We start from the raw sequence: 12,147 nt of genomic DNA, 5'->3' as shown, positions 1-12,147 counted from the left end.
TAAAATCCGCTCAAAAGACAAGGGGGCACTGCCTCCGACTGGAGAAGAAACAGTTCAGTCTGCAGAAGCGTCAAAGCTTCTTTACTGTAAGAACTGTGAATCTGTGGAATAGACACCTCCGGACGTGGTCATAGCAGGAACAGTGGACAGTTTAAAAAAAGGTTTAGATGAATTCTTAAAATGAAATTACATTACTGCTTCTGAAAATGTGTACAAATCTGGGTCTCAACTCCCCGTGTACCAAAAACTAGTGTAAAATGCTATTTGTGCAAATTTATTAAATTTTTTTTTTCAGAAAATTGTATTTTAATACTGGACTTGCCACATTTCGAAAAGAAGATGTGGTTGTGGTGTGCCCGGCAGATTTATCATCATTTATGCCAGTTTTGTGCTCGTAGCTTGCATAGATTTCATTTTAGGCACAAATGCCGCTTTTCCCCCCTTATCAGGCTAGGTGCAAATAATTTCTCCTAGATTTTGGTACACTCACTTTAGTAAAAGTGGCCATAGATTTCTTGGCAATCAGACAAATTTCTGTATCTGTAAGAGCTGTCATTTTTTGGTCTTCCTCATCTGTTTCAGTCTTGTTAAAATAAAAATGTTGCGTACGTGTAAAGGCACTCTAACCTCATGGCACATTGTAAATGAACTCCCCACTATTTTTGAAATGTTTATTACTTTCTTAGCTTATTACTTTCCACTTTGTAGCAGACATTTTATTGTCCGCACTGGAACCCCTCCCGCACACTCCAAAGAGCACATCCATTAAACACCTGTAAAAACTGAGATTATCTGCAAAGTTAAAATGTAACCATGGGGTGTAATCTTATATTACACTTTTATCTCGCAATATTCCCAGGTATATTTTGAAATAGAAGTGAAATCTTCTTGTTTTTCTTCCCTGCTGGAGTCATTTTTTTATATTTCATCTTTGCAAACATTCTAAAGGGCATTGCAGCAAGCTGACTGGTATATGTAGAAATATATACTATAATTCAGTGTCTGCAGATTTTATTTACTTTAGGCTACTTTCACACTAGCGTTCGATCGGATCCGTTCACATTAATGCAGACGGAGGCTCCGTTCAGAACGGATCCGTCTGCATTAAAATGGCAAAAAAAAGCTAAGTGTGAAAATAGCCTGAACGGATCCATCCAGACTTTTACATTGAAAGTCAATGGGGGACGGATCCGCTTGAAGATTGAGCCATATTGTGGCATCTTCAAACGGATCTGTCCCCATTGACTTACATTGTAAGTCTGGACGGATCCGCACGCCTCCGCACGGCCAGGCGGACACCCGAACGCTGCAAGCAGCGTTCAGCTGTCCGCCTGTCCGTGCGGAGGCGAGCGGAGCGGAGGCTGAACGCCGCCAGACTGATGCAGTCTGAGCGGATCCGCTCCATTCAGACTGCATCAGGGCTGGACGGAGGCGTTCGGGTCCGCTCGTGAGCCCCTTCAAACGGAGCTCACGAGCGGACAGCCGAACGCTAGTGTGAAAGCAGCCTTACTCACTTCTAACTGCATAGCTCTGACATATTACATTTACAGACATTGGGCCTCATTTATCAAAACTAACAGGAAAACTGGCTTAGTTGCCCATGGTAACCAATCGGAGCTCATGCATGAAAGGTGGAATCTGATTGGTTGCTTTGGGCAACTAAGACAGTTCTCTTGATTTTGACAAATGAGGCCCATTATCATTGCTTGATGTCCCTAATGGAGCTCACAATCTAAGGTCTCTATCAGTATGTCTTCAGCATGTGTAAGGAAACCCATGCAGACACGGGGAGACCACACAAACTCTGTGCAGATGTTGTCCTTAGTCAGGTTCAAACCGAGGACCCCAGTGCTGCAGGTCACCAGTGCTAACCACTGAGCCACCGTTCTGCCTTCTAAGTATATGGGATTATGCAGGTATGAACACAACCATAGAGTCTGCGGATGGGGGGTTCATGCTGTCTTGTTGGCCCTATGCTCTTTTTCTTATGGCTAGCATTTACCTGTGTAGGACTTCAGTGTCTACAGTGGCTTGTGGTTCCTCTCTAGTACAAGAGATCTGGGGAGGAAGGAGAGCAAAAGCAATGTGCAGGACTTTAAAATGAAAGGTGTGCCCCAAAAGACAAGGGGCTACTCACCAGATGCGGTTGTGCTAAGCGCACAACATCTCAGCTGGCATGGAATATGAAGTGGCATCCCTGCTGCTGCGCGCTGCCTCTCTGGTGATGATACCCGCCAGAGCTTGTCAATGGATACCTTGATGCAAGGAAGAAAAAAAGAAGGCTCTATGAGGCGCTGCAAGGATGAGGATTCCTCGGATAGTTTGAAGATTACTTTATTAGGGTGCAAGAACAACGCGTTTCGGTGTTACCTGTCGAAAAGCTTAGTTGAACCCCAAAATGCATTGTTCTTGCACCCTAATAAAGTAATCCTTAAACTATCCAAGCAATCTTCATCCTTGCAGCCCCACATAGAGCCTTCTTTTTCTCCCTTACAGGTATTCATAGTGCAAGAGATCAAAAGGGAGCAGGAGGTGAACAAGTTTTGGGATTTCCTACCCTGGGATGGGTGGGAGTAGTATGAGACCCATATATACTGTGTGCATTGCCTTATTGTACCTCTTTTTCTTCCAGTCTGCACCGGCACAATGAATGGACTCAGTGTAACTGGTGAGGCCGAGTACCAGCATCACACCTTAAAGAACACCTACAACAACTGCCATATTGTAATGGGAAATCTCGAGATTGTGCTTGTGGAGAACAACAAAGATTTATCCTTCTTAAAGGTAATGCACACCCCAGAGATCATCGTGGGAGACTGAGATAAATACACCAATGCCTCGTTTTATAAACTGCTCTTATGCAATGTGCACAGATGGTAATCAGGCGGCAGGCTGATATACCGCATACAGTATCTCAGGATCTTCACTGCTCACCTATATCGCAGATGTCAGTTTCATGTGAGCAGCTAGAGTGATATGTAAGTGCGTTCAGTGTTTCTGCCACTGGAATGTGGCTCCAGCCTGTCCTGTTTAACCGGCATTCTCTCCAGAATATTGCACAACTGGTTTCCCCTCCCTGATCCACCTACACAGTTTAGGAGGCAAAGTACTGCCGTACTGCCGTCATTGGGAGTGGCTTCCTGTTGCTTCAGGTGAACATGGCCAACCTTGTCCTAATCGGAAAGCCTGAATTCCAGGGGTTTAACTGCTGTTCACCAGCTAATAATGTCAAATTTCATGCTCATTGCTTATATGCATCATTAATACATGGTAAGGGCTTCCAAGCATTAAGTCAGATTTTGTGGTGTTAAAGGGGTATTCCAGCTAAAGGCATTTATATAACAATTGTCCTGTAGGGATATAGGCACTGGAACTCACATCATAAGAAGGGAGGCCCAGAGTCCCATTGCTTATAAGAATCCGACAGCAGAGAAGAGCCTGCTGTGCATGTACCACCACTAATGTTGGAAAACCCCTTTAAAGAGAATCTCCACCTTTAAACAGGTTTAGCCAATTGGCTTGATGGTGTGAACATAATAAACTTTGTTCATGCAAACGGCGGTTCAGGGGCGGATTGACTATAGACTCTACAGGGAAATTTCCCGGTAGGTCAATGTCCAGGAGCCGCCTGAGCCCTCCTCACAGCCACCAGCCAGGTAAGTAATGATCTGTCACTCTCAGAGTTAATTAACGCTGGGGGCGTCAAGTTGTACCTGGCTGGCAACCAAAGGTGCCCTCCTGATTCTTGAATTCAACTGTACTGCCACCCTGGGGAATCTAGCAGTTTATTGTTTTGTACTTAGGTAGTTGGCTCTACAGGGATGGTATTTTGTGCTGCAATATGGTATTGCTGGACCCGTCTACTTGTGTTGGCCCTGCCTTCTGACAATTTGAACCTGCCTACAACATGGGGGCACTTTTATTTTTTTTCCAGGGCCTTTATAAGTTCCCAGGCTGCTTAGCTGATGAGGAGGAGCCTGTCGCTGACTGATGTGCAGCCTGTGTCCTCCCGTAGGCTTCTTGAGTTATATCATCAGAGAGAGGGGAAGCCAAAGGCAACCAGATATTTCCCCTGGATCGGTCAATTCAGATAAATTACATGGTATTACATGGACTACTCCAGGGGTCAGCAACCATTGGCCCCCCAGCTGTTGTGAAACTACAAACCCAAGCATGCTCTATTCACTTGTATGGGAGTTCCAAGAACCGCCAAGAATGTGTGCATGCTGGGAGTCGTAGTTTCACCACAGCTGAAGTGCCGGAGTTTGATGATCCCTGTACTGCTCAATTCTTCCTAGCCTTTATAGTTCATTGAAATGCCTGTCTGTCACGGTACCTCAGGTGACTAATGTCAGGAGATCAACGAGACTGGCTGAGCATGGAGGAATCTAGCAGCCTCCTTGATTTCGCTTGATTAAGTGTTTATAGAGTTAATGACCACTTACCTTGTCTCAGCTGTTGCTCAGTGGTCATCACTTCTACCCTTTATAGTCTGACCCCACCCCTCTGACTGTGTGGTAGATTGCTTCATTTGGTTTTAGAAAGAGCCGGAGTGTGGTTCTCCCTGAGTTCCTGCTCATCCTTCTACAACAGAAGCTAAGTGTCTCGCTTGTTTCTATTTTGTCTTTTCCCCTTGGTTGTTGTTGCTAGGCCTCAGGGAGACGCTTGTTCCTTCATCTTGGAAAGAACAGGTTGTCTCAGCCCTGCCACTATCTTTAGGGATCCTCAGGGTCTCCAGGGCTTCCAGGTTCCTGTGTATGGGCATTTCTACCATCAAGGGGTGCCCATACGGTTAGAAGTCGGGGCCAGGAGTAGGGTTCTCTAGGTGACCCTTTCCCTTCCCTAGCGTTGAGGCCTAGTGGCTTTTCCTTTCCCCCTGGTTGTCAGTGTGGTGTTTACTCCTTTAATTTATCCGTGACACTGTCATTCTGTAAGCATCTTTCTGCTGAGCTGAGGATAACCCCCATCTTCAGACCTATACTGTAATATGTGATTATTTGTAGAGAACCATACAGTATCACTGATTGAGGGATAATACAAGGAACCAGGAAATGAGATAACAGATTTCCACAGTTCATCAGATAGCATATCTTCACAGACTGTGTAGGCTTTTGACTCCTTATGCCAGTGTTCCTCAAATCCAGTCCTCAGGACCCACCTGCTGGTCATGATTTGAGAATATCCCACAGAATGAAGTCCTGATGCATTAAAACTAAATATATCATCTGCTCAATACTAAGGAAATCCTGAAAACATGTCCAGCAGGTGAGCTCTGAGGATTGGAGTTGAGGACCACTGTTTTGTACTTTAGTATCCTGTCTATGCATTACTAGTTTATAGACGTGAGCCATGCAAACAACAAGTACAACAGTATATGTAGACATTATCCCTGAAACCAGCTCTTGGGATCCTAAATCACTATACAGTGTGTACTGCTAAATCTGACCACATAGGAGTACATTAAATGTAGCACAGTGTGCATGATGTGTAGGGCGCGCCATGTTCTTTTTTACTGCAATATGCTCTGATATTGTCACTTTTTGTGCAGTTTTTTTCCCCACATTTGGCAACAGAGACACAATGCGGCATATGTAAAAGTAAGCGGTATAGGACTGCACTGTCCTTAGATCTGACACCCCTGATATGAACTATTGTGCTGCTTCTCAGAAAAGTTTTTTATGGGGCAACTGGTGCAATGGCAGGCAAGAAAGATACATTGAATGGCAGGGAAGAGCTAGCCAATAGCAGGCTGCGACGGAACGAGCCTCCCTAGCATCGCGGGTGACGGTAGGGAGGCTTGTTCCCTGTTTTCATCCGCGCGATGGGGAGATGCAGTGGCGCCATGCTGGGATCAGGAGCAACGCGGGAGCCAGGGAGCGAGGTAAATACAACCTCTGTGAGGGGCCCGAGCACACCGAGGGGCTTTATAGATCTTGGATAAGCCTTTTAACTGCCAATGTCAGGACATAAGTCTTTCATCACTGGTTACTTTTCCAAACAATGGGCCAGATTTATCATGACTCTGACAGCTCACTCCACTTTAACATATGGCTAAAGTCAGTTTTAGCCAAGTCAGATTTATGATCGGCCCCTTAAGACTGTAATAAATGTGGTTTGACGGTAGCAGTTTATCTGTCAGTAAGCAGCTTTACAAAAGTCGCACATCTTTACGATAAAGTCGCACTTCTTTACAAAAAAGTTGCATGTTCTATTAAAAAGTCTCATAAGATAAGCATGGTCCTCACTGGAGTGAAATTGCGACTTTTTTGCGACTTTTTAAATAGTCCCAATAGTAAATCTGTCTAGAGATTCATTTACATAAGAAAACACGCCCACTTTCAGAAAACTGGAGAGCATAGTGCAGCGCAGAAAAAAGTCGCAAATTTGTGCGCAGTTTTAGCATTTGGGACTTTTTGGGGACTTTTTCACTCCATTATTCTGACCTGAGCTAATGATAAATCTGGCCCAATGACTTCCACATTTGTCTTCCTGGACACAATAGATGGAATTTATCGAGCTCTATCCTCCACAATTCTGATTAGAAAAAGTTACTAAATATGGCTTTTGTGACTTTTTTGCTAATTTGCATTCTTACACCATTCACTCCCTTTTTTTAGGTAGGTTTACTCCAGATTGTTGCTAGTTTATGCTAGTTTAAAAAAAAAATATCTGAAACAAACTAGAGTGGCGTTTCTGGACTAAGGCTACTTTCACACTTGCGGCAGAGTGATCCGGCGAGCAGTTCCGTCGCCAGAACTGCCTGCCGGATCCGGCTAACCGTATGCCAACTGAAGGATCCTTATCAGTCTTAAAAATGCCTGATCAGTCAGAAAAATGCATTGAAATGCCAGATCCGTCTTTCCGGTTTCATCCGGCATTTATTTTTTTCACCTTTTTTCGGTCTGCACATGCGCAGACCGGAAGGACGGATCCAGCATTCCGGTATTTTGAATGCTGGATCCGGCACTAATCCATTCCTATGAAAAAAAATGCATTCAGGCAAGTCTTCAGTTTTTTTCGCCGGAGATAAAACCATAGCATGCTGCGGTTTTATCTTTTGCCTGATCAGTCAAAACGACTGAACTGAAGACATCCTGATGCATCCTGAACGGATTAGGGTACTTTCACACTAGCGTTTTTCTTTTCCGGCATAGAGTTCTGTCCTAGGGGCTCTATACCGGAAAATAACTGATCAGGTATATCCCCATGCATTCTGAATAGAGCGTAATTAGTTCAGGATGCATCAGGATGTCTTCAGTTCAGTCTTTTTGACTGATCAGACGAAATATAAAACCGCAGCATGCTACGGTTTTATCTCTGGCGGAAAAAAAACTGAAGACTTGCCTGAATGCCGGATCCGGAATTTTTTTCCATAGGAATGTATTAGTGCCGTATCCGGCATTCAAAATACCGGAATGCCGTATCCGTCCTTTCGGTCTGCGCAAAAATAAATAAATGCCGGATCCGTCTTGCCGGATGACACCAGATCAGGCATTTTTAAGACTGATCAGTATCCTGATCAGTCTTACTAATGCCATCAGTTGGCATACGTTTTGCCGGATCCTGGCAGGCAGTTCCGGCAACGGAACTGCTTGCCGGATCACTCTGCCGCAAGTGTGAAAGTAGCCTTACTCTCCATTCAGAATGCATAGGGATATACCTGATCAGTTCTTTTCCAGCATTGAGCCCTTTTGACGGAACTCAGTGAAAGAAAAAAGAAAAACGCAAGTGTGAAAGTACCCTAAAGTGTTCCACTAACTGTAACAAACAACATACATCATTTTAAAAGCAAAAGTGACTTCAGATATTACCCTCATGATAAATTCCCTCCGATATCTGGTGTTCAGTTATCAATTTAGACGGGAATTATTAACATGTATTTCTCTGCTTTACAGTCCATACGTGAAGTGACTGGATACGTGCTGATCGGCTTGAATATCTTTACCTATTTGCCACTAGACAACCTGCGTGTCATTCGAGGACAGAGTCTTTACGAAGACAAGTACTCACTTTACATGATACTTAATAACCAAGTTAATGGCACCCGTGGTATCCAAAAGCTCAGCTTCCACCATCTTACAGGTAAGACAGAATTACAGGATGGGACCATATACAAAACATGTCACAATGGACACAAAAGCTGACGTGCAATGTATTACATAGAAAACACAGACAGCCGTAGACCGCTCACTGCACACGGTAAACAATGAAAAATAAGGGAAAAAGGGTAAATGTGATTATAAAATCACCAATATAATAATGTGTCACTTGTTCAGAAACAGCGGCACTCTTGTTCACGGGCTGTGTCTGGTATTCAAGCTTGGCCCCTACAGCGCTCGGCTATTTTCGGAACTCCCCTAGCAGCTCATGGAGGGTGGCCACGCTTGCGCAGTGCACTCTCCTTCACTTTAAGGGGGGCATTCTGGAGATAGGAGCGGGTCCCAAAGGTGGGACTGCATCTATATGACATTGATGGCGATATGCCAGTAATGTCTGAGATGGGAATACCTCATGTCTGTTATACACAATTCTAAGTACTTTTTACTAAATACTCTGTTCTGTCAGAGTGTATCCAAATGGGCAACATGAGCACCAGGTTAATATATGGCATGTTTTTGGCTTATGTGCACCAAATAGGCTACATTCACACGACCGTATGTGCTTTGTGGTCCGCAAATTGCGGATCCACAAAAAAAAAAAAACGGATGACGTTCCATATGGCATCCGTTTTTTTTTGGCATAGGGGACAGCTTGATGCTAATGTCTGTAAAGCGCTGCGGAATATAGTAGCGCTATATAAGTGCATAAAATAAATAAATAATAAGGCAACCTGTGAAAGTGTAGCAGTCCAGCACTGTCACTTCCTAACCTCATGCCTGCTCCAAATGGACAGCAACTTGCTATTTGTGCTCTATCCATATGGTGTGAAGAAGGTTTTTAGTAGGTCGGCCTGAGCAGAAGTGCTCCAGGGATCTTTAGTCTTTTCTCATACATTCTGTATCCATTAAAGAAGAAGAAAATCCCCAACCTACACATCTAAAGCTGGGGTTGGATTTAGGCTGTCCGCCTTAGAGTGCACATTGAGAGCCTCTCCATGCATCTATCACTCGCTGTCAATTAGAGCTTGGGAAAATTAAAAGAATGAATTTAAGTATTGTGTTTTTTGTTTTTTTTTTTGGGGTAGAGAAAAAAAGACAATTGTTCTAAAAATAAGCTACGTTCCCAGGACAGAGCCTCATTGAGGGGGCAAGCTGACTTGCCCAGTGGGAAGAGCCTCCTACAATAGCCTCTGTCATCGGCAATCGGGTTCTGCAGCCCCTTGTTAGTCCCCCCCTATTGTTGACCCTTCTACCTACTCCTTCCTGGCTGAGAAACTGCCTTATGGACCTTAGACCTTTGTTTTTGTATGCATTGCTTTACTACTGGTGGAGTTGTGCCAGCACGATTGTTTTCTTCCCTATCAGACAAACAGATAAAATAAGAACACGTCTCTATCGCTGGATAAGCGCACTGGTTATACAGGTTTGAAACTTTAGCAAACAAAACCTGTTCTCAAAACAGCATGAATTTTTTTCCCCTATATGAACAGAGCGCATTAAAATGTCAACATTTCTGTGAGCGGGAACTTGCATACCAAGTATCTTCTAGCGCACCTGTCATTTGCACGCTCGGCAGTCCACCATTTTGTGGCTTAGGTCAAGTGGATATTAATTTCGCTTACAAAATGGCAACCTTCACTCTGTTCCAATTTTTTTTAGAGATTCTGGCTGGAGGGATTCACATGACTAAGAACGAGCAGCTATGTTACACAGATACCATTGACTGGAAAGACATCATACGAGATCCCAAGGCTCAAGTTGAAATCGGAGAGAATGCTGCCAATTGTAAGTGCTGCTTGATTCCGTTATTCTCAGCCTATATCTGACTGATTTGATAGAAGTCATTGGTTTTACTTTGCTTCCACCCTTCTTTGCTACCTGCCTTTACTTTGCTTATTAGCGCCATGTAAACCGTGTGCATGAACTAATTGCACATGATCTTCAATACATACATATACTGCGTCAGATAGTGAGACAATAGGATGTTATCTCATAGAGATCAGCAAAGGTCCCTTTACTTGTGCCGACAATTGTGACAATGATCGGGAAGAAGTATTCCTAGGAATGCCCATTCCCGATAATTGCCCTGTGTATGAACTGAACATACTCTTGTCCATCGGGTGCAGACATCTAAATCATCCTTTCTGGGCAGCAGATTGTGCTGTGTAGATGGCGATCTGCTGCCCAGAAACAAAGATTCTCCATGGGGATGAGCCATCACAGTAGAGATCCCTGACCCCATACTGCAGAGGTGATTGCTGCATGTAAATAGAAGCTCTCACCTCCTCTGACAAGCAGGTAATTATTGGGAATGAACGGTTCATTCTCAATAATTACCTGCTGTGTCAGTCAGCCCATGTAAGGGTCAATAGAGGCTGTCAAAAGACAGCTGCATCTCCTTTGGAAACTCCAAAGTGTAGTTATGCTTCATAATATGGATACAAACAAGCTCCCCTCCAGAAGTAAGAAAATCTCTCTCTCAAGCCACCCTGTAAGTTAAATTTCTGACCAATTAAAAAGCCTCGATATATGGCAGGGAACAATGCCTGTAAGACCACCTATGCCTAAAGGTGGTCTCGTCAAGAAGAAACATTAACCCCATTAGGCTACTTTCACACTAGCGTTTCTTAATGGATCCGGCATGGTTCAGCAAAAACGCTTCCGTTACTGATAATACAACCATCTGCATCCGTTATGAACGGATCCGGTTGTATTATCTTGAGTATAGCCAAGGCGGATCCGTCATGAACTTCATTGAAAGTCAACGGGGGACGGATCTGTTTTCTATTGTGTCCCCATTGACTTGCATTGTGGGTCATGATGGATCCGTTTTGCTCCGCATCCAAGGACGGAAAGCAAACCGCAGTATGTTGCGGTTTGCTCTCTGGTATGAGAACGGAACGTAATGCATTTTGGAGCACTCAGTTCTGTTCAGTTAAGTTTTTTGTCCCCAATGACAATGAATAGGGACAAAACGGAAGCATTTTTTTCCGGAAAATATTAACGCTAGTGTGAAAGTAGCCTTAGCTACATCAAATATAGAGACAGATTGTACATACATTGATGCAAACAGGACAACACTAAATTAAAAATTATTTAAAACTGAGGCAACACTAGAGATCCATTTTTAATGATTTCTTCAGAAAAGAGGGGTCTTGGAGGGCAGTAGGCTCAGGATATTTCAGTTACAGCCGTTTGAGTAGAAATGGAAAGAGTACAGAGCTGGAGTTTACACACAACACCGAGCCCGTTACTATGTATCCCCGAAGCGTCTGCATCTCGTAGAACTTGGGACTTTAGAACTTGGCAGCCTCTCTTGGACCAAGTCCAGATGTCTTATCAATGAGAATAAAAGTGGCCGAGTAAAGATTTCAATGGAAAAACGTGCAAATCGTCATATAGGTGTCAAGGGAAATAACCTCCACCCTGTGTTACTGATTTATACAAAAGGTGTATTTGGTTTCTGTGTTGGGAACCTGAACAAGTGTGTATGAAACCCTATGCTCTCTGCTATCTACACACCTCTGTTTACTTTCCTTATAACGTAGGACGTTGGAGCCACATTGCACAAGTGAGTAGCAAATCACTGAAATCATATTTCACTAATGTACGTTGATTCATCAGCCAAGATTAAAAGGCCTCATGCATACGACTGTTGTTCTGGTCTGCATCCGAGCCACGGTATTTGCGGCTTGGATGTGGATTCACTTCAATAGGGCCTCAAAAGATGTGGACAGCACTCTGTGTGCTGTCCGCATCCGTTGCTCCGTTCCGTGGACCGCAAAACACACAACGGTCGTGTGCATGTAGCCAAACACTGATGATTCCCCCTGATGAGCCACAGGCTCCATTTTTACATCAGTCTGAAGGGGCTGCTAAACTGTTGAGGTCCAGCCGCACAGGCACAAAGGGATATTTCCATGTCAAATTTCAAAACCAAAACATAAAAATGGCCACCCTATGGCAAGATGTTACTCCTTGGTTTCCCAAGGAAAGAAGCAGCATTCTTTTTTGGCACTTAGCTTTAAGGGAGAGTCCTCTTGCAGTC

General features: G+C 44.0%; 1 protein-coding gene across 1 annotated transcript in view; it reads left to right on the top strand.

The window, feature by feature from the left end:
• ERBB3 (erb-b2 receptor tyrosine kinase 3) overlaps nucleotides 1-12,147 on the top strand; it is an 83,634-nt gene that overhangs the window by 32,747 nt on the left and 38,740 nt on the right. The window contains exons 2-4 of the mRNA XM_044284356.1: nucleotides 2,633-2,784; nucleotides 7,896-8,082; nucleotides 9,759-9,884. Coding sequence (XP_044140291.1) covers nucleotides 2,633-2,784; nucleotides 7,896-8,082; nucleotides 9,759-9,884 — 465 coding nt within the window. The remainder of the gene's footprint in view (nucleotides 1-2,632; nucleotides 2,785-7,895; nucleotides 8,083-9,758; nucleotides 9,885-12,147) is intronic.

This window comes from Bufo gargarizans, chromosome 3, assembly GCF_014858855.1.
Source record: "Bufo gargarizans isolate SCDJY-AF-19 chromosome 3, ASM1485885v1, whole genome shotgun sequence".
Lineage (NCBI taxonomy): Eukaryota > Metazoa > Chordata > Amphibia > Anura > Bufonidae > Bufo > Bufo gargarizans.
This window is presented reverse-complemented; position numbering and strand designations above follow the sequence as displayed.